Source organism: Elephantulus edwardii, unplaced genomic scaffold (genome assembly GCF_000299155.1).
Source record: "Elephantulus edwardii isolate Elephantulus edwardi_28Jun2011 unplaced genomic scaffold, EleEdw1.0 scaffold00116, whole genome shotgun sequence".
NCBI classification, from domain to species: domain Eukaryota; kingdom Metazoa; phylum Chordata; class Mammalia; order Macroscelidea; family Macroscelididae; genus Elephantulus; species Elephantulus edwardii.
In genome coordinates, this window is record NW_006399866.1 from 4,704,384 (window position 1) to 4,726,440 (window position 22,057).

General features: G+C 47.4%; 1 protein-coding gene across 1 annotated transcript; it reads left to right on the plus strand.

Moving 5' to 3' along the window:
• Window positions 1–2,502: 2,502 nt before the first annotated feature.
• ST6GALNAC4 (ST6 (alpha-N-acetyl-neuraminyl-2,3-beta-galactosyl-1,3)-N-acetylgalactosaminide alpha-2,6-sialyltransferase 4) lies at window positions 2,503–12,378 on the plus strand. Its single transcript, XM_006892522.1, has 5 exons — window positions 2,503–2,594; window positions 4,820–5,005; window positions 8,502–8,914; window positions 10,279–10,386; window positions 12,189–12,378. Exons 1-5 carry the CDS (start codon window positions 2,583–2,585, stop codon window positions 12,376–12,378), a joined length of 909 nt encoding a protein of 302 aa, XP_006892584.1. The 5' UTR covers window positions 2,503–2,582.
• Window positions 12,379–22,057: the final 9,679 nt, after the last annotated feature.

The window sequence follows — 22,057 nt, forward strand, 5'->3', positions numbered from 1 at the left end:
TTCCTTCATTCTCTTTTGCTCCACACAAGATGATACATTTTCTTGTTGTTGCTATTGAGTACAGTCAAGTCAGAACCAAAAGGAAGGTCTGGTGAGCCAATGGTAAGGTTCTTCATTCCAGAAGGCATGAGATTCAAATCCACCAACTGCTATTTGGGAGAAGAATGGGCAATCTCCTCCCATGCAATTAACTGCCTCTGAAAACCTGCTGGAGGGTCAGCTGTGGGTTGGTTCTGACTCAGTGGTACTCAACAACTACCCTTGGGACTGCAGAGCAGCTTCTTACCACTAGGCCACCAGAGCTCCATTAAGTTGATACTAAATAACTGTTGAAGTGTGAGTTTTGCCAAAACCAAACTGAAGAGCTTTTCTGGGACTGCAGGGCTTTCCGGTCCCACTGTGGATGTAGGATGGTCATCTGCTCTCAAGACTGAGTATTTGAGCATGCCTTTGATCCTTGCAAGGAGAGAGTTTTTTCTCATCAGGAACACCACCAGTTCTTGTCACTTCACCAGTCACTGTGGATGACTAATGAATCTGTTGTCCTTCTCAGGTGGGGTTTACAAAGAGAGAAATTTGAAGGGTGAGCTCTTGAAGGAGACCAGAGGGACTTTGAACCTTGGGCTGTGTGTCTTGTATGAGTGAGAAGCCACCAAGAAGGAACTTGGACTACACATGGTCTCTGAGATGTCCCCAGAATGGGGTGCAGAGGACGAGGGTTTGTGCTCAAAGGAGGCTCCAGAGGCAATTTCGTAGCATCAGGGCCAGCGCCCCCCGCCCCCCCCCCCGCCCCCGCTCTGCACTGTATGGGCAGAGTGTAGACTGGATGCTGGGTGGAAGGGTCTGGCTCTGGACCTGGAGCAGGGTAGCCTTGGGAGGATGCTGAGTCAAGGATGGATGCTCTGGCATTTTGCCCATACCTGAGTCTCTGAGGAAAAGAAAATGGAGTTCAGAATAAGAGTAGGTGCAGACTGAGAAAGATTTGAATGGGTGCAAGCTAGTTTTCCAGGTCAGTGACTTTCCGAAGAGGTGAATGTGGAGATGATGGTGGAGGAATTGATCTGATGCGTATAGCACGGAGTTAGAAAAGCTTTTAGAGCGACCTTGCACTCTCCACAAGGCCTACTCTCCCCTGTTGCTCTACAGCTACCTGCTTCAGTCCTTTCTGCCAGGCCCCTTAAGATATTTGAGTTTGAGATCCCTAAGGAATCCATTTGAAGTCTTCAAATAGAACACATTTCACAGAGCAGGGCCTGGTGGTCGATGGTGGTTTGGATTTTGTGGACATTCTGGCAGTGGTCCCTTGGAAGGTGAAAGTACGTGCTAAGAGCTCCTACTAGACCAGGGTTGAATCCTGTCATCCAGTGCTCCTTCTGTGAGGCAGATGCCCACTTAAAAAACGAGAACGGCGCCCCCATGTGTTACCGAATAGAACTGCTTCATGGAGTTTTGGTTGTAATCTTGACTGAAATAGATCGCCAGACTTCTTCTGCAGTGCCACTGGCTAGGTTTGAACTATTGGCTCAAAAGGCAAACTTCTTGTGTCATCCAGTGACCTTGCCTAATGTCGAGCCCCTGCTTAATTTAACTATCCTCCAGAGACTGGAGTATGGAGAAATGCAAATATTGATGGTCAGACTTGCTACTGAGCCGTGGCTCCAACGTCTCCCAACCAGCCTTTCCTCTGATAACCAAGAGGAGAAACGCAGGCAGCGCCAACTACGGGGAGGTGCTAGAGCCCAGACTCCGCCCCCGGGTCCAGACTTGCAGGCTTCGCCCCCAGCCGGGGAGTCTCCCCCAGGTTAAGATTTCAGCCGAGCCCTCCCCGAGGCGCGCTGGCCACACCCCCCCGCGGAGCCCGCTCCGCCCCCGGGCGCACAGGCCCTGCCCCCACCACTGAGCCCGCCCGGGCCCCGCGCCGCGTTCCGCCTCGCGACGCTGCCGCCGCGGCGCCACCTCCGCCCCGGGGCTACGGCTTCCACCCCGGCCCGCTGGGCCCGCGGACATGGAACTCCGATCCGCGCATCTTCAGAAGCCGGCGCACCCCAGCCTCCCTGCCCGGTTAGCGACGGCCTAGGCGGGAGGGAGCGGCCGGGCGGGGACGGGGAGCTGGAGGGAAATCCCATCCCGGCCGCCGCTTCCCGCTTCCCGGGCCTCCTACGTCCCAGGGGTACGAGGGATGGAGTAGGAATCGCAAGTCTTGGCTCTTGGCTCTGTCCTCCCCAGACTCGTTGACTCGTTGCATGACCTTAAATTGAGGGCTCCCCTGCCCGGCCTTCCTTTCACCATCGGCACAATGGGGATTGGGTTGGCTGGAGGTCTCCTAAGAGTCTGATTCCAGCATCTCTTGGCTGTGGGCGCTGCTGCCCCCCGCTTGGGGGCTCTGAGGTTTTAATTCCCAGGCGCTTTCTGCCCTGAACTCCAACCTCAACTCTGCCTTGATTTCCTGGGGAGGCGGGACCTGTCTGCCCTCCCTGGCTGGACTATGAGTCTCTGGCTCTTGACAGGTGCCCGGCTTCCACCTCGTTCCGGCCTGAGTCCTGGAGACGTCAGCCCTGGGGCTGCTGAGCCGCAGCGGCAGCATGAAGGCTCCGGTAAGTGGCCAAAGAGGAGAGGGTCATAGATATTTTGAGGTACCTCTGATGGTACAGACCATGTAGAGTTGCCATAGGCCACGCTTCTCTAAAGGTTCAAATCCACGCGCAGCTCCATGGGAGAAAGATGGACAGTCTTCTCCCATGTGATTCACAGCCTGGAAAGCCTGCTGGAGGGTCAGCTCTGAGTCTGTCCGCCTCAGGGAGTTGCAGAGTAGCCTTGGTCACCTCTGCCAGCTCTGGACTGTGTGAATGTCCCATATAACCTCACCCTTCTGTGAAGATAAGGCTAGATTGGCCTCAAAGTCTAAACCTGCACTGGGTGGCTTGTGCCTCCAGGCAAATGGTGGCTACTTCTGGCCTCACCTCAAAAAGTGAGGTAATTGCTCCTACATGTGAGCATCCCCAGGTCACCCCGGTGAGGCCGAGGGAGTGGGACTTGGTTTGAAAGCTCAATGACGACAGCTTCCGCGGTGCTCCTGCTGGCCGGTGACCGTGCCCCTAGTATTGAGGGGAGCCAACCCCGCTATTTGAACCAAGTGTTCCTCATGGGCAAGGAACCAGGTGGCAGGCAGGTCCTGAGTTCCCAGCCGCTGGGCTCCTACCCCCTGCCCAGGTGGCCATATACTCGAGACTTATTTTTAGAAAACTGGTATGTGCTTTGTGGGCAGAAAGGGATGGATCTCTGACAGGATGTGCCTGCGTTGGTGGCTTTTGTATCTCTTATCATCACAGAACACTGGCCAACTGCTGAGTGGTTTCTGAAGGGTCTCTTGAGCAGGCTTGGGAAAACAACGAGCCCTGAGAGACATAGGTGGGGATCAAGGTGACCCAGAGTGCTGCTGCCCCTCCTCCTTATAGGGCTGGTGGGGACATTTCCTGTGAGGGCTTCCTGGTTCAAACAGCCTTTGTTTAGGCATGTGATTTCTGGAGCCCTGGGCCTCTGGGCAGAAGCTTTTCAATTATTGAAACCAACTCTTGAATGACACCTTCGCTGAATTTCTTCTGCCATTCTCCTTACTCAAGAGGGCAGTTGACCCAGATCACTAATCTTCAGCTAAGGGGACAACACTAAGTCAGTTGCTAGGGCACTGCGTGGAATGCTGAGAGAGTGGGTAGGAAGGGGGAACCCTGGGCTGGGCCACCTCTAGCCAGGGGCTGAAGGAGCCAACTGCCCAGCATTGATGTGCCTAGCACTTTCCCAGCAGTACTGAACACTTTCACCACTGTTAATGGATACATTGTGTGCCCCTGCCTCAAATAAGTTTTGCAAATCCTACCAGTGGCTTAGTGGTTAAGGAGCTGTGCTACTAGGCAGAAAGTTCAAAACTCCACTGAAGAAAGATGGGCAGTTTCCTCCCATTCAGTTTACAGCGTCTAAAAATCCACTGGAGAGTCAGCTATGAGTTGGTTCTGACTGGAAGGCAAAAAATTCAAAGGTTATGTTTTGTTGTTTTTTTGTTGTGGGTTTTTTGTTTGTTTTATTTGTCTGAGGTGGTAATCTCATCTGGAATGGTTTGGTTTTCTTATGTTAATGAAGCAGGGCTAGTGTAGAATGTACTTGGGGTCATTTACTTTTGAGGCATAAAATAAATTAAACAAGCCGGAGACAGAGAAAACGTAGAGACCTAAATGAGGAGATAGGCACCCTCCTCCAGAGCCAGCAGAGAGCCTGCCTCTGGAACCGGCACTCTGAATTCAGACTTGCAGCTTTCTGAACTGTGAAGAAATAAAGTTCTGTTTGTTAGAGCCACCCATTTGTGGTATTTCTGTCACAGAAGCCCTGAACCACTAAGATAACCACTAATGTTAAATAAGTGATTACTGTGATATCATTGTAGTGAACATGCCTCAGTGGAGGAGGAAAAGAGCATCAAGACCCAAGGCTGCACAGCACACCCAGGCTTCTGTTTAAGATCCTGGCCCTGTGGTCTGGCTTTGAGGCCTCCCACTGCCACTTCCTCTCTGTGTGGTCTTGAAGCACGCACTTCACCACCAAGTCATTTCCTTATCCAGAAAATGGGAATTATGACAGAGCTGATCTTCAGGGCCCTCTTGACAGCTCAGAGTGAGGTGTGGTAGACAGCCGGTGGTGTGTTCTACTGATATCTAGGAGCTGGGGTCTTGGCCCGTGAGGCTGGTGTGCAGCCCACCACTGAGGTTTTTGGAAACCCTGGGGACCTCTGCCCACCATGCATCCCCCTGTAATCATGCCTCTCCCTCAGGGTCGGCTCCTACTTGTCATCCTGTGCTCCTTGGTCTTCTCTGCTGTCTACATCCTGATGTGTGGGTGGGCCTGTCTGCCCCTCTGCCTGGCCTCCTGCCTGGAACCCCACCTCCCCACCGGCTCTAGGCCCACCGTGCCGGGACCCCTGCACTTCAGTGGCTATAGCAGTGTGCCAGATGGGAAGGTGAGTCAACCTGGCCAAGGGCTCGCCTCCCCCTCCAGGGGGGAATCATGAGAGTGGAGAATGCAGACACAAGCTGGGCTTGCGTCTGTGACCTTGGCTCTCCCTTCATGTCACTTAGACTGTATGTTCTTTAAAAGGTGTTCATAAGGGAGTCAGACAGCATGGCTGCCAACTTGGAGCTCCCAGACCAGTGGGAAAACAGTCGTATCATGATGGGAGGCGTTATCTACATCTTTGTTGTTGTTGTGTGCCATTGAATTGGAAGTGACTCATAGCTGACCCCCCCAGTTTTCAGAAGCAGTAAGTCACATGGGAGGAGACTGCCCAACTTTTTCTTGTTAGTAACTAGTGGATTTGAACTATGTGCCTTGGGTTGGCAGCACAGTTTACCACTAGGCAACCAGAGTGCCCTATTTACATCATTAGAAAGAAAAAAAAAAAATCGATAAAAGTCACAGGCAACCCCAGAATTCTTTGTCTTATGAAAGAGACAGGATACTAGACCCAGGGGTGACAAATCAGCTATGGCGCCTGTCCCCCAGCACCCACCTCCCCAGGCTTGCTCTGCTTAACCCAGTGGGGAGAACTTTCCTCCTTCACACTGACTTACTGGCGCCACATAGGAGGTTTCTTGTGCATTGGGTGCCCTCAGAAAGCACCCTGGATGTGCACACAGGGCAGGAGGCTCCTGCTCTGAGTGGGTGACTCAGTGAGGTGAGTGCAGACCCCTACTTGGAGCAGCCTCATTCATTCAGGGTTGTTTTGCTCTGCATCTCGGTGGCTGCCTTATCTGTAGAAGACAGTCATTACGTTTCCTGCCTCAGTGGAGTTGTTACTAAGATTCAACAGTTCCCAGACAGATGATTTTATCCTTAAATAACAGATGAAAAAACGAACCCACGGGATTGGTCAGGTGGACGGGCTGGCTGGCTGGGCTCTGTGGATCCTGTCCCATTTACTTTAGGGGCAGCTGATGTTCATCTCACATACTCACAACCTCAGGGAAGCAAAGGTTTGGGGTGATCAGAACCTATGGTGGGGGTTTTTTGTTTGGTTTTTTTAAGAGGATCTAGAAATCTAGGTTTATTTTGGTTTTTTTAATTGTTTTTTTATTTCATTACTTTTTGTGTGTGTACTGTCAAATCAGATCTGACTGGTACAGGAGGAGATTGTCCCTCCTTCTCCAGCAAGCATCTGGTGGATTTGAACTGCCTACCTCTGGGATTGCAGTGCAGCTTCTTGCCACTAGGCTAGAAATCTAGGTTTTGAGTATCAGGGCCAGTTTTTATAGACTATCTGATAGGTACTTGAAAATTTAGAGACCTCTTTGGGTACAAACAGTACACCTCTTGGGGACTGGCAGTGACCCACAATTGTTAGGAGAGGCCTATATTGAGAACAGGATGAGGAAGTCTTGCTCTTTATTGCTGGGGTAGGTAAAGTGGGCCTGTTACTAGGTGCTATCAAGTCTGTTCTGACTCATTAACCTATATGTCAGAGTAGAATTGCCCCATAGGACAGTTAAAGGATCTTAAACCCTTTCCCTAGGCTATAAGGTTCATGAAAACAAATTTGCTGGGTCCTTTCTAGCAATCTAGTAAAGAATGTGCTGCTAACCCAAAGGCTGGCAGTTCAAATCCACCAGCTACTCCTTGGGAGAAGGATGGGCAGTCACCTGTGTGATTACAGCTTGTGAAAACTCACTGAAGGGTCACCTATTAGTCAAGTCTAACTTGATGGTGATGAGGTGTGTTCCCCGCACACCTCCTCCCCTCCCATTTAATTTGAACCATCAGCCTTCTAGTAGACAGTTGAGCACTCAACCATTATACTACCAGGACTTCCTTGTCCTTAACACAACATTATTTTGGGTATAAAATGTACCTGAGTAGGATATGATGTCTCTCATTAACACATCCTTTATAAGCCTCCTGAAACACACCCTCCCTCAAAGAGGAATGGAGACATGAGTTGGGGAACAGGTCTTTCTCTGGGAAGTCCTCGCCTTTCAGCCCAGTGGATTTTCCCCCCCATTATTGCACATTTCCTTCCCTCCTCCACTCCCTCCTTTCCCAGCCCTCCCTACAATTCACCTCTTGTTCCAGATTGTCATGTATGTAATACCTAATTATATATCCCTTTGGACAATTCGTCTCTCATCTGATCTAATGCAGTGTTCATTACCTATCCACTCTGCCCATTCTCTCCCCAAGTCCCTCATGTCTGTCCTCTATATTAGTGGTGGTACGCAGTATTTGTCCTTTTGTGACTGAGATATTTCACTTAGCATAATGTCCTCCAGGTACCCCAATGTTGTGTAATGTTTTACGAGTTCATTGATTTTCAGTGTTGCATAGGATGCCGTTGTGTGAATATATCACAGGTTTTCTATATGTTCATTTGTTGCTGGGCCCTTGAGTTGCTTCTGTTTCTTTGCTATTGTGGATATGCAACAATAAACATGAGTGTGCATATATCTGTTTGAGTTGTGGCTCTAGTTTCTTTAGGGTATATTTCCAGTCGTCAAATGGTATTTCTGTTTCCAACTTTTTGAGAAAGTGCCAGACCATGTTCCATTGTGACTGTATCATTTTACATTCCCACCAGCAGTGAATAAGAGTTCTTTCCACAACCCTGCCAGCATTTGTTGTTGGCTCGCCTATTGAATTTTTTTTTTTAAAAAAGTATTCTTCCCCCCTATAGTTGTGGGGTGGCTTACTGAAATCTGCTATTGTTGCTGGGGTCCGGTGGATCTCTGAGGCTCATTGACTCCCCATTTGCCTTCCAGGAGGTAAGGGAGTGGAGTGTATCCTTACTGTTCCCTGTATCTGTGCAGATAACTCTTCAGGCATTTCACATTTAATCCTCACAGCTTGGGTCAGTAAATGCCACTTTCACTCCCATTTTACAGATGGGGGAGACTCAGTGAGGCAAAGGGACTTGCCCCAGGTCGCACAGCTAGGAAAGGGCGGGGCTAGGATTCACATTCAGAGCTGGAGGTTCTTTTACCCAGTTGTGGGCACTTGAAGACCCTGATGGGCCTAGGCTGAGCGAGTAGTAGCCTGTGGGTGGTTCTGAAGAGCTGAGGTTTGTGTTTCCCTCACAAACACTTATGTGCCATCCAGTCTATGCCAAGCACTGTTCCAAGTGCTTTATAAATATTTATTCATATTTGTCCCTCATAAGGAACCCAGGCCTTAAGTATTCTGAGGGCCTCAGTATCTACTAAAATAGCAAGAGAGACTGGAGCAAGGAGCATGGCTGATGAGGAATCAAAGGTTCTGAGTATAAAGTCTCAGCTGGAGGTCTATGTGATCTTGAAAGAAAAGTCACTACGCCTATGAAGCCTCCATATTCTCATCTGCACAGTGGGTTGACTACAGGTACTTAGGGCTGATACCTGGATAAAGGAAGCTGAGGGGTGGTTCCGGGCGGAGGAGGGAGTGGGTGAAACCTGTGTCCATGAGCCTCTTTCTCTCTTTTTGATTCCTTATAGCCGCTGGTTCGAGAACCGTGCCGTAGCTGTGCCGTGGTGTCCAGTTCTGGCCAGATGTTGGGCTCTGGCCTGGGTGCCGAGATCGACGGAGCCGAATGCGTGTTGCGCATGAACCAGGCGCCCACGGTGGGCTTTGAGAGGGACGTGGGCCGCCGCAGCACGCTGCGTGTCATCTCGCACACTAGCGTGCCGCTGCTGCTGCGCAATTACTCACACTACTTCCAGCAGGCCCGAGACACTCTGTACGTGGTGTGGGGCCAGGGCCGGCACATGGACCGGACGCTCGGCGGCCGCACCTACCGCACACTGCTGCAGCTCACCCAGATGTACCCGGGCCTGCAGGTGTACACCTTCACAGAGAGGATGATGGCCTACTGCGACCAGGTCTTCCAGGACGAGACCGGCAAAAACCGGTGAGGCTGGGGCCGTTGGGGTCGGGGCTGGGAGAAGGGGAGGGCAGTAGTGATGGAGGCAGAGTGGCTGTCATTCATGCAATTGTCAGAGATGTAGAATCCCAAAGGGGCATTTGTCCTGTAAGCACAGGATGAGGCAGAACTGGCCAGACTCAGGGATGGCCTGGGGGTGCTTCCGTTAGCAGAGGCTGCTCTGAGATCTGAGTCCATCTGCCAAGTCCCTTCCAGATAATGAAAGTAGCACAGAAAAGCAGTCTTCTTCATGCCCCACGCACTGGATTATATGCATTGTGCTCTAGATCTTGAACCCTAAAGAACACGTGGACCCCTTACTGTTCCCCTTCTCCACACATCTGCACCTCCACCTGCCTCTTTAGTCAGAAAATGTCATTATCAGGCTCTGGCTTCTCAGCCAGAAACATGGACTTCACTGCTGACTTTGCCATCACCTGTTTCTGCAAGTCTCTCTCCATGCCCTAGCAGCTATCCCCTCACTAGTCTTACTCCTGCCACTCTTGTCCCTGCAGCCTGGGCTCCTCCAGCTTCCCCTGTGAATCTGGACCCCTCTCCACCCTGTTTTCCACTCCCTACATGATCTGGCCCTTGCCTGGTCCTAGGACCACATCTCCCCTTTACTCACTCTGCCCTAGACACGTTAGCCATCTGGGCTTCCTCAGATGACCACACTTGTCCTACTGGTGGGCCTTGGCACTGCCTTTCTACCACCTGGAGCATTCTTACCCCACATCTGGTGCCCTTCAGATGAAATGTCATCTCCTTCGAGAAGCTCTCCCTGACAGCCCATCTGAAGGATCTGCCCTGATGTATTTTATCCCATGACCCTGTTTTCTTGTCTTCTCGGAAGTTGTCACCCTCTGACATTGTCTTGCTGATGTATTTGTCTCCCAGCCACCTCTGCACCGGGTGTGACAGGTGTAGAACCAGCATAGGGCCTGACTTCTGTCACTTTGTTTGAGTGAATGAACCACCTCGTGACCTACAATTATCCTCTTTTCATGGATGGGTCTCTGAGGCTCAGAGAGGTTAATGGTGGACTCTAGGCCTCCCATCCCCTTACAGTTCTGCTCCTTCTGCTGTCCACTCAAGCCTGGTCCCTTTGATGTAGAGAGGGTGTGGCCAGGACCCACACCCATTGTCCTGGGTGTTTGCTCCAAGCACAGCCCTGCTTCAGTGGGGAAGACTTGAACCTTGGTTTGCTTCCATCTCTTGCTCACTGCTGACCTTGGGCTGGCTGTGCCTGTCCCTCTTTCCACTCTGTAGATGTCAAGGTGAATGACCTTGGGTTTTGAATGAGGGCCCTTGCTCCATGTTGTACTTGTCCCTCATGTGCGCCTTTCCTGCAGGAGACAGTCTGGTTCCTTCCTCAGCACTGGCTGGTTCACCATGATCCTTGCACTGGAGCTGTGTGAGGAGATTGTGGTCTATGGGATGGTGAGCGACAGCTATTGCAGGTCAGTGGGCCAGGCCAGGCGCAAGGGGAGGGTGTGGAGGACCTGCCCAGGGTACTCTGGGGGTGCAGGCTGTGTGGGTCAGCCGTCCAGGCCAGGTGCGAGGGGAGGGTGTGGAGGACCTGCCCAGGAAGCGAACTAGAGGAGCAAGGCACTCTGGGGGTACAGGCTGTTGGGGTCCATTGTGAGTGGCCACGGTGTGGGACGAGGGTGGGAGCAAAGAGCTTAGCTTTTGGAGCAGGCTCAGAGAGAGACCAGCACCAGCATTGCTCGTGAGGTTTTGGTTTGGTCTTGGTGCCTCCCAGGCTCCAATTTCCTTGTATGTAAAATAGAGGAGAGAATTTTATCTCCTTCCAAAGGTTGTTGGAGAGCCCTGGTGGCCTAGTTCTAATACCAGAGGCACATGATTTCAATCCACCAGCTGCTCTGTAGCTGAAGGAAGGATAGGCAATCGTTTCCTGTGCTATTGAACTACCTCTGTAAACTCGTCAGAGAGGCAGCTATAGGTCGGTTCCAGCTCAACAGCAACATCAACCAAACATTGTTGGTTGAAACATTTAATCAGTTGTCATCGAGTTGCTCCCAACAGCCATGTGTACCTGAGTTGAACTATGCTCTTTGGGGTTTTCAGAGGTTGAATTTTCAGTAGATCACCAGGCCTTTCTCCTGAGGTGCATCTGGTGTGGTCAGTATCTGAATGTGCCAGCTGTTTCCACCATCTAGGATCTCCTTGAACCGTTGTTGTTGTTAGGTTCCATTGAGTAGAGTACATTCATAGAGACCCTGTAAACCCAGATCTGAACCCTGCCTTATCCTACACCATCCTTATCATCTCTGACGTGCTTGAGCCCCTGCCGCAGACTGTACTGTGGTGGTTGCTGGCTGCTGTGGTGCTGGAAGCTGTTCCAGTGCATTTTAGTGCCAGCTGGTCACCCATGGTGGACAGGTTTCAGTGGAGCTTCTAGTTAAGACAGACTAAGAAGGAGGACTGACCATCCACTTCTGAAATATCTGGTTTTTGAAAACCCTATAAACCGTGAAACATTAGACGGTGAATAATCTTACCAAAGTGCTTGGCAGGGCACCAGTACTGAAAACAATATGTGTATCAGTTACAATCGGTTACATCTAAGTGAGTCCTCTTAATGTTATTTCTTTCTAATATCTATCATTAACATATATGATAAATATTAATATTACCTTAATATAATTAAATATCAGACTAGTTAGGATTATTGTTTTGTAGTGTTGCTACATTATTAGAACTCTGTGTTTTTTTTTTAAGTGCTAGCTCGTTCAGGAAAGGCCCTGTGTACATGCTGTGTTCTCTCTGGAGCTTGTTTGTTGAGCATGTGGGTGTAATGTCCAGAGCCTGTGTACCTGAGTGACACAGGCTGGACTGCTGGTTTGCTGGGTAGATGGACATGCAGGAATGGCTGTCCTCTGTCACCTTCACCAGCAAACTACTTTGCTGTCCTCATCTTTCTGATGTACACACTGGATCTGGAAGGTGGCTGTCACAGGCCCACCTTAGACAGGTGAGCTGTTGAGGTCCACTCACTGCCCACAGTCAGCTTGCAAGAAGGCAGGGCCAGGTGTCAAACACTGACCTTTTGGATCTCTAGGCTGTTTGCTCTTCCCCATATATTTGCCTTCTTCAGGCCCAGACACGGGGCTCCTTGGGCCCAGCTCTTGAGGGCTGGGCCCTGTACCTGTTGAGGGATGGTCACTGTGGGAGACTGGATTTAGAGAGAGGAGGGTGGGTTCTGGTGCCTGACTCACTCTGCTTTGTCCCCACCCCACAGAGAAGCACACCACCCCTCGGTGCCTTACCACTACTTCGAGAAGGGCCGGCTGGATGAGTGTCAGATGTACCTGGCGCATGAGCGGGCGCCCCGCAGTGCCCACCGCTTCATCACAGAGAAGGCGGTCTTCTCACGCTGGGCCAAGAAGAGGCCCATCGTGTTCGCCCACCCATCCTGGCGAACCCAGTAGCCAACTGCCGTGCCTCCATCAGGCCTCCTTCCCTTCAAGGCTACCACACTCCACCAGAAACATTTAATTTATGGATCCTACCTCCTCTCATATGCTGGACAGAGTGTCCCTCCCTCCCTCACTCTGGGGACAGTTGAAGTCGTCTCCAGCTTCACGACTTGAGGGGGAATCAAAGGGGGGTTGTGGTGATCTCTGTACCTCCCTACTCCCTGAGTGATCCAAATCTTCATTTTGGAGTTCATCCCACCTCTAGGTCTGTCAAGTGGCCTTTGCCCCTGGGGCTAATGCCCCTCAACTCACCAGCATCATGACCTTATGCCAGCCCTGGTCCTTCCTCTTCCCCCCACCCACCTTTGGTGCCACTTCCCAGGCTGGCTGTCCTGTTGCCAGCACCCTGGTCAGGGCAGCCAAGAGCTTGATGTTTGCTGGGCAAAGACACCTTTGAAATGTGACTGCCAGGGCCATCTCAGGAGTGTACGGGTAAACGTGGGAGCTGACGCCTGTCTCTGCGTGGTATGCATCCCTGCCCTGCCACAATCCTTTTCACACGAGGGTCAGCTGAAGCCCATAGTTCTTGCCCAGGCTGGACATCTGAGCTTCTGGATCTATTTTTTTGTTTGTATCAGGTTTTTTTAAAAAGTAATTTATTATATCTTTTGTTGAAAATATATATAAGTAGAACATTTTCCTTTTTCCACATAGACAGTTTCTACCTATAAAATTTAGTGACATTGCTTTTACTCTTAAAAGTGTGCAGCCCTCTCTCCACCTTTTCTAAATTGTTCCTCCCACCATTAACTTCATCTTTTTTGTCCCTGAGCTCTCTCTTTCAAGTTGCTGTTGGCAGTTTGTTTCCATATAGATGGTTGTTTCAAAAGGGCATAGTGCTCAAGGCAGACATTCTTTATTAATGAAGTTAAACTACTGTTTAGTTTCAAGATTTTCAGGGATATTTTTGGTTTGAGGTTTAGAGATTATTTTAGGGTAGTAGTTTCCAGGGTACATCTCACTCCAGTGGCTCCAGAAACTCTGAATTTTAAACTATTTTCCACATTTCCCCTTTGATCAGGATTCTTCTATAGAATCATCTTTGGTCAAAACTTAGATAATGGCTGGGTCTGGACACCTCCTGAGGGCCTGGCCCTGGGCCGCATGTGGCCTAGGAAACACACAGATGCTTCTTTGGGATTCCCACCCACCTGGTCAGTGGGAGAAAAGCCTGGGCCCTGAGAAGAATGTCAGGGTGGGAGGGACATTCCTCTACCCCCTGCTGCCGCCTGCTTCTAGGGGTCACATTCCAGAGACTCAGTCAATAAACTCCCTGTCAACATCTTCTGCAAGGAAGGAAGGCAGGGTAGCCTGAGGGACAGTGAAAGGCTGGCTTAAGGCCAGGTGGGTGGGCAGGGGTGCAGGGCCTCTGGTTGGGCTCCTTGGTCTGGACTTCCTTAGCTGAGTTTCCCTTTCCATACCTGGGAACAGGAAAGTCTGACCCCACCTGCTAACATCAGGAGGATACACAGCAACACTGGGAGGGGCTTTGGTGTGAGCACCAGTATACAGGTGAGACCACAAGGTCAGCCATCCAGTGGCCACACAGGCTGGGAGTGGTCCCAGGTCTAAGAGCATCTGGGTCCTGGGCCACCAGAAGGCCTGAAAGAGCAAGGGCCAGGGTTCTAACTGTTCACCCGTCCCTTCCTCATTCTCTGCTTCTTTGTTTTCCTCTCTCTACCATCCACCCTTCCTTCTATCTGGACACAAATGAGATGCTAGCACCTCAGGCTTAGCTCATGGGGCCCTAGGGTTCTTGCTCCCATCTCCAGGGATCAGGGCTCATTTCATGGTTGTGTAAAGTTTGTATTTGGCTCCCATACTCAGAAGCCCCTTTGTTTACTTAATGATTAGCTATGACCAAACTGGAATTCATAACTTCTTAATAAGGGCTCGCTCACATTTTTCCTCTTGTATTAGGCCTAGTGAATTTTAAGACTGGGCCGGGGGCTCTGAGTGACTCGTGACTATCCCTACTACTTCTGCCTTCTCAGGAGAAGCTGGTGACCCAGCATCTGGCCACAGCCTTGCCTTTTGTGCCCTGCTTCTCTCTGTCTGGGGCCCAGAAGGCTCTTAGGTGAGAGAGTGGGAGCGCCATTGTAGGTTCGAGCAGACTGGCTGCCCATCGCTGACCCAACCGTGGTGGCCAGAGTCTAGGCGTGAGCTGCAACCTGGCTCAGAGGAGACTCTGGACTCAAACCTGGCCTCATTCTCATACTGCTCCATGGTATGGTAGCCTGGCAATGCCCTTCTAGGCCTGGTTTCCTCATCTAGGTTTGCATATAAACCTTTCTTCTCAGAACTGTAGGATTCAGAGAGATGTAAAGTGCCTGGTTCCAGGGCTTGGCCATAGCTGGTAGTCACTATGTTGTTAGCTGCTGCTCAGTCTGTTTGCTCGCCAATGGCAGCAAGCCCCTTCCATCTTCACTTGTGTTGGTTGCTTGAGTGTGTTCTTGAGACCATTGTGATTTGAGTACCTCTCAGTGTAGCAGGCTCATCTTCCAAGGACAAGTGCAACCTTACCCAGCCCCTTCCATCTTCACTTGTGTTGGTCGCTTGAGCGTGTTCTTGAGACCACCATGATTTGAGTCCTCTCAGTGTAGCAGCTCGTCTTCCAAGAAATGATAACACTGATAAGGATTCTCCTCACCTCCTTGTGAAGTCAGACAAGGACGTCACGCAAAACGCTGCTGCCATGTCATTTTCACACTGCCCATCTGCCACCAGTTGAGGCGGGGCCGGTGGTGAGAAGATGATCCTATTTAAAATGATGATTTTAATAATAGCAAATCCACCACCTGCCTGTCATTTTGTAATACAGTGGTTGTTTACATGTTGCTGTGATGTTGAAAGCTATACTACCAGTATTTCTAATACCAGCAGGGTTACTCCTTATGACAGCTTTCAGCAGAGCATCTAGACTAAGACTAGGAAGAAAATCATGGCAATTCATTTCTAAAACTTGGGGGGAAAACTTTAAAAAATTTTTTTTAATAGTTAAAAAAATATCTCAATACTCCCTTTATAAAAAAATCTGAAAAAAGAAGAATCACTATCATTAACCCAAAGCTATGTCCTGTGAGATAGAAGTCGGACATACCTCCTCCCTACCCATTTCACTAATTCTGACACCAGCCTCCTTGGCACTCTACTTCATTTCTGGTTCAAGAATTTGTTACACTGGCCATCCAGCACTCACAAACCATACAAGTTTATTAAGGAAGTAGAAGGTTACAATTCAGGATACATTTTTTCAGTCAGAACAGCCACTTCTTAACTATGTCCACAGGTAGGACTCTGGCCCTTTGCCCTCTTGGCCCGGCCTCTGTGCTGCTAGGCAGGTGTTACAAAGCCCAGGGCACCCCCCTCTGCCAGGAAACCTCCAGTCTGAAGGCTCACTCTGTCCCATAACCACCTGGTTTTCTGGACACTGTCCCAACAAGAAGCTCATTGCAGTCTCTACCAGTTTCCTGGCTGTGCAGCCACCATCTCTCCACTGCTGCTTTTTGTTGTTTTGAACAATTTTATAGCTCCTTGTCTTTGAGAGTGGAGAGTCTCAGCTCAGGCACCCAGGGTCCAAAGAATGTGCTTTGTTCCATCTTTTCTTTTGTTGTACGTGTTGTCAAGTCAGAACTGACCCATAGCTGACCCTCCAATGAGTTTTCATCAGCACTTAATCACACGGGAGGAGATTGCCCATCCTTCTTCCACAGAGCAGCTAGTGGGTTTGAACCATGAGTCTTTAGGATTACAGCATAGCTGCTTGACACTAGGCTGCCAGAGTTCTTTTCTTGATAGTACTGTAAAGTTCCCTATTCCCCCATCCACATCTGCAATGATTCATTTTAAGTCTAGTGGGATGGTGAAACCCTCTTTAGGGTTCAAGCATCTCATTTGCATATTCCCACCTGGTCATTAGTGGAAGTATTCAGACCATGGTGAGACAGGTCACTTAAAGCAGTTTTGCAGTCAAGATTTCCCATAAACGGTCTTCCTTTGTCTTCAGACCCAAGGCCCAGGATCTGCTGGTCACAGTAAGATTCAAACTCAGCCTCCTCTTCCCTGGAGACTGCCTTTCTTTCCACCTCCAAACCCCAAACCCAAGCTGCTACTGTCACCAGTTCTGACTCACAGTATCCCTACAGGACCCCATAGGATTTTCAAGGGTTTCAATGTGTATAGAAGTTGACCTCTACATCATTCTGTAGAATACCTGGTGGATTTGAACTACTGACCTTTTGGTCAATAGTGTAGCCTTTAACCTCTGGGCTACCAAGGCTCTTTTTTTTTCTGTTATCTAGGAAATAGTTATGTGATGCCAAATATCAAACTAAGTATTAATAATTATTAAATATAAATTAAAAATTCATAATTAACCAAATGCTTTATCAGGATATAAGGGAGATGTAAATACAAGCTGGAATTCTGCCTGAGACAGGTCACAGGGGTCAAGCACCTAGGCTAACCTAAGGCTTCTTCAAAATTCTTGGCTTGTGTTTACTAACCCCTCCCTCCTGAGATAAGCATAAGGTTAACAATAGAGAACTGTTTGCCCCTGCCTTGACACTCTCTGTTTTCTCCTCGGCCAATGACATTTTGGCACCTGAAAAAGGACCTGAAAAGAGACAATAGAGTCAGCCTCTCTCTCTCTCCCTTTCCCTCTCTCTCTTCCCCCCCCCTTTCCTTCTCCCCCACCCTTTCTGTCAGACACCAGGAAACTGAAAGGGAACTCGCTCAGGTTAAGTGAAACTTAAAAATGAAATTTAAAAAATTAAAGGCAGGGTCATGAAGAAATCCTCAAATCCTCAATTTTGCTAGAAATTTAGAGGTAGAAGTAGAAAAGATTTTATGAGGTTTTTCTTCACCCCTTGAAGGAGAAATTTAGAGGAAGAAATAAAAAAGTTTCATGAGGATTCCCTCACCTCTTGAAGTAGAAACTCAGGGGAAGAAGTAGAAAAAAATTCATGGGAACTTTCTCCCACCCTCTGAAGTAAACTGCTTAAAAACTCAGTGGTAGAAGTACAAAAAGGAGCCATGGGGAACAATCCATTCTCTGAAGCTGAGTATATTACATTACTTAAAGAATAACTTAAGAGCTCAGAGGTAAAAATAAGAGATCATTTTTGCAGTTGTTTCAGTATGTGCAGAAACACTGTTACTGGTTTAAACCAGTGAGTAAAGCACAGTTAAACTAAAAAATTTGGCAAAATGTTATGTGAGCTTTATGACTGATGAAGCTACAGATAAGGAAAGGGTTAACTTACCTAGAAATCTTTCTCTTAATGTTGCTGCTGATCCAGTTTTGGGGAGAGGTCAATGGCTTGGAGTGTAAGCTCAGTTACAATATGATGATGCTCTGATTGTACAAGTAAGACTTTGCTGCATGCAAGCCTGGATAAAGTAGAAATTTCAGGAAAGAGAGATCAGTCCTTTATCTGAACAATGCAACCTGGAAATGAAAAATATACTGATTTTCTATCTAGATTATAGGATGCTATTAATAGAGCAATATCTCAACCTGAGGTTTATGAATTTTTGTTAAAAACTTTATCATATGAAAAACACTAATTCATAATGTCAAAAGGCTATTAGAAAGGGAGCTCTGGTGGCCTAGTGGCAAGAAGCTGCATTGCAATCCCAGTGGTGCATGGTTCAAATCCACCAGATGCTCTGCTGGAGAAGGCGGGACAATCTCCTTCTGTACCAGTCAGATCCCATTTGATGGTACACACACACAAAACAGTAAAATAAAATAATTTTTTTTAAATTTTTATTTTATTATTTTTGTGTGAGTGTACCGTCAAATCAGATCTGACTGGTACAGGAGGAAATTCTCCCTCCTTCCCCGGCAGAGCATCTGGTGGATTCGAGCCGTGCGCCTCTGGGATTGTAGTTGCAGCTCCTTGCCACTAGGCCACCAGAGCTCCCCTACTAGGCCACCAGAGCTCCCCTAAAATAAAATAAAATTTTAAAAAAGGCTATTAGACAATTAAAAGTTCAGAACACAGCACTAGATGAATATATGTGTGCTTGTATGGATATTAGAATTAGTTCTTTTCAAGCCAATGTATTAGCAACTGCTTTAAAAAGAACTTTAAATTTGTCTAAACCAAATGTTGCAATTGTGGAAAATTAGGACATTTGAAAAAAGAAGTTGCCGTAAAGAGAAAGGGGAGAATGAGAACTGAAAGAAAAGATTCACACCTTCAGGACTTTGTAGAAAATGTGGAAGAGGATATATCATTGGACTAAGGAATGTAGATCTTTATTTGACAAGTGGGGAGCAACATTACAAATTCCCACTATTTCAACTCCAGCAAAAAAAATATGATGCTGAATAAAAAGAAACGGGATTGTTAGTTTTCAAAAACTTAAATTTAATCTTTTAAGAAAAGGATTAGGATATCCAAATTTATAATGAGGGCCACTGCTTTTCATTATGCTCTCCCCTTGGCTAACAGAAAAACAAATTTGGGTGGAGCAGTGGCCCCTGACTAAAGAGAAATTAGAGGGTTTGGAACAATTAATTCAAGAGCAATATTTAGCAGGTCATATTAAACCACTAGTCCTTGGAACACTTCAGTGTTCGTAATAAAAAGAAAATCAGGTAAACAGACTAATTGGATATTGCCAACTAGGGTAAAAACTTCACCTTTGCAAGCAGATAATTATTGTACTGATGCAAATGGAATGGGTTATGCAGGTTTTACTGATGGTAAAGATGGTAGAGTAGTTGAAAAGTTGAAACTAACTTGACTTCTGTTCAACAGGCTGAATTATGTATTATTTTTATGTTATTGCAAGATGAAGACTTCCCTTTGAACATAGTTACTGATTCACAATATGTTGAGTTTACTGTAGGAAATATGGAAACAGTGTGTATTCCTTCTCAAGATACTAAGATTAGCATGCTATTTACTATATTGCGTGTTTTAGTTCATCAACAAGAATCTTCTACATATATTGCTCATATTCGAGCTCATTGTGACCTTCCAGGACCAAGGCCACAATTAATAAAATAGATCAATTATTAGTTGTTGTTATGTTGTTGTTATGTGCCATCGAGTCGCCTGCGACTCATAGCGACCCTATGTACAACAGCCCTAAACTCCGCTCTGTCCTGTGCCAATCGCACTGTCTCTGACACTCCCATCCCAATTATCCCAGTCACTGAATCAATCCACCTCATAGAGGGCCTTCCTCTCCTGCGCCGTCCCTCCACCCTCCCAAGCATGATGTCCCTCTCTAAGGACCGGTCTCTCCTCACAACATGTCCAAAGTAAGTTAGGTGGAGCCTCAGAATCCTTGCCTCCAAGGAGCCACCCGGTTTAACCCTCTCCAGGACAAATCTGTTTGTTTTCCTAGCAGTCCATGGTATTCTCAATACTCTTCTCCAGCACCACAGCTCAAAGGCATCAGTTCTCCTTCTATCCTCCTTGGTCATTGTTCAACTCTCTGATGCATAACAGGTGATTGCGAAGACCATGGCCTGTATCAGACGCACCTTAGTCTCCAGAGAGACACCACTGCTCTTCAGTACTTTGGAGAGGTCCCTAACAGCAGACTTTCCCATGGCAATGCGCCTTTTAATTTCCTGGCTGCTGGTGCCAAGACTGTTGACCATGGAGCCAAGCAAACTAAAGCTGTGTACAATCTCAATCTCTTCACCATCCATCCTGATGCTGCCAATTGGTCCAGTGGTGAGAATCTTTGTCTTCTTGACATTGAGCCTCAATCCATATTGTAGGCTGCAGTCCTTGACACTCTGCAGCAGGCGCTTCAGGTCCTCCTCAGTTTCAGCAAGCAGGGTTGTGTCATCCGCATAACGCAGATTGTTGATAAATCGTCCACCAATCCTGACCCCACATTTCTCCTCATAGAGCCCAGCCTCCTGGATAATCTGTTCTGCATATAGGTTGAAAAGGTATGGAGATAGGATGCATCCCTGGCGTACGCCCTTCCCAATTTTGAACCATGCAGTGTTCCCTTGCTCTGTTCTGACGACTGCCTCCTGGTCCAAGTATAAGTTTTCACATTAGAACGATCAAGTGTTCTGGGATTCCCATTCTTCTCAGAGTCAGCCACAGTTTGTTATGATCTACACAGTCAAATGCCTTTGCATAGTCAATGAAACACAGATAGACATTCCTCTGGTATTCCCTGCTTTCAGCTAAAATCCATCTAACATCAGCTACAATATCTCTAGTACCACGACCCCTTCTGAAACCAGCCTGGACTTCTGGTAGTTCTCTGTTGATGTGCTGTTCCAGTCGTTTTTGGATAATTTTCAGTAAAATCTTGCTTGCATGTGAAATCAGTGAAATTGTTCTGTAGTTTCCACATTCGGTTGGGTCACCTTTCTTTGGGATAGGAACAAATATCGATCTCTTCCAGTCAGTTGGCCAAGTGGTCCTTCTCCAGATTTCTTGGCACAACTTGGTGAGCACGTCCACGGCAACATCTGTTAACTGAAATATGTCAATTGGTATACCATCTATTCCTGGAGTCTTATTTTGGGCCATGTCCTTCAAAGCAGCCTGAACTTCTTTCATCACCATAGGCTCTTGCTCATATGTTGTTTCATGAAATTCTTATGTGTCTTCCAATTCTTTTCGATACAGTGACTCAGTATATTCCTTCCATCTTTTTTTAATACTTCCGGGATCATTTAACGTTCTGCCGAAAGCATCCTTGATTATAGCAACTCGAGGTTTGAATATGTACAATTATTAGTAGGAAATGTTAAAGTTAGTGAGGATTTTAATCTCCATACTAATTTAAATGTTAATGGAATGATGAAAATATTTGGAACTACATGGCAAGAAGCTTGAGAAATTATATAAAGATGTAGCACCTACAAAAAAGGAGTCAATCCTAGATGTGACAGACAAAATGTATTATGGCAAATGGACGTTACTCATATTCCATCACTTGGGAAATATGGTATGTTCACCATGCAATTGATACTTTCTCAGGCTTTCAGTGTGCCACAGCTTTCACAGGAGAAAAATCAGAGTATGCAGTTCAACATTTAATGGAAACTTTTAATATGATGGATCTTCCGTCAAGTATTAAAATTGATAAAACTCCTGCTTATAATTCTAAGAAAACCCAAGATTTTTGAAAAAAATGGAATAGTAAACATATTACTGGTATTCCTTATAAACCTCAGTGACAAGCAAGCTATAATAGAAAGGATTACTTTGACTTCACAAACTGTGTTGAAAAAACAAAAGGAGGGGATGGGATAGGATGATTTTTTTTAAAATTTATTTTATTAATTTTAATGAACATTTTCAGAGATTTTGGATTTTCATTCATTCATTGTTGCACTTTTTTCTTTACCCCCTCCCCCTAGTTTCCTCCTCTCTTTGAAAAGCAAAAGATAAACTTCTTCCGTAGGTATACAATTCCCCCCACCCCTGCCCCGACCCCAACCCTGCCCACCTGAAATGCACTCCACTACGCATGATTTTTTTTTAAATTTTTTTTCTATTGTTTTGTGTGCGTGTACCGTCAAATCAGATCTGACTGGTACAGGAGGATTTTTTTTTCTATAATTATATTTTATTAATTTTCATAAACATTTACAGAGATTTTGGGCTTCCACTCATTCATTGTTGCACTATTC

Coding starts and splice junctions, on each gene's coding strand:
- ST6GALNAC4 (XM_006892522.1), top strand. Junction 5,006..8,501: donor GCAGTGTGCCAGATGGGAAG/GTGAGTCAACCT, acceptor GATTCCTTATAG/CCGCTGGTTCGAGAACCGTG. Junction 10,387..12,188: donor GTGAGCGACAGCTATTGCAG/GTCAGTGGGCCA, acceptor CCCACCCCACAG/AGAAGCACACCACCCCTCGG.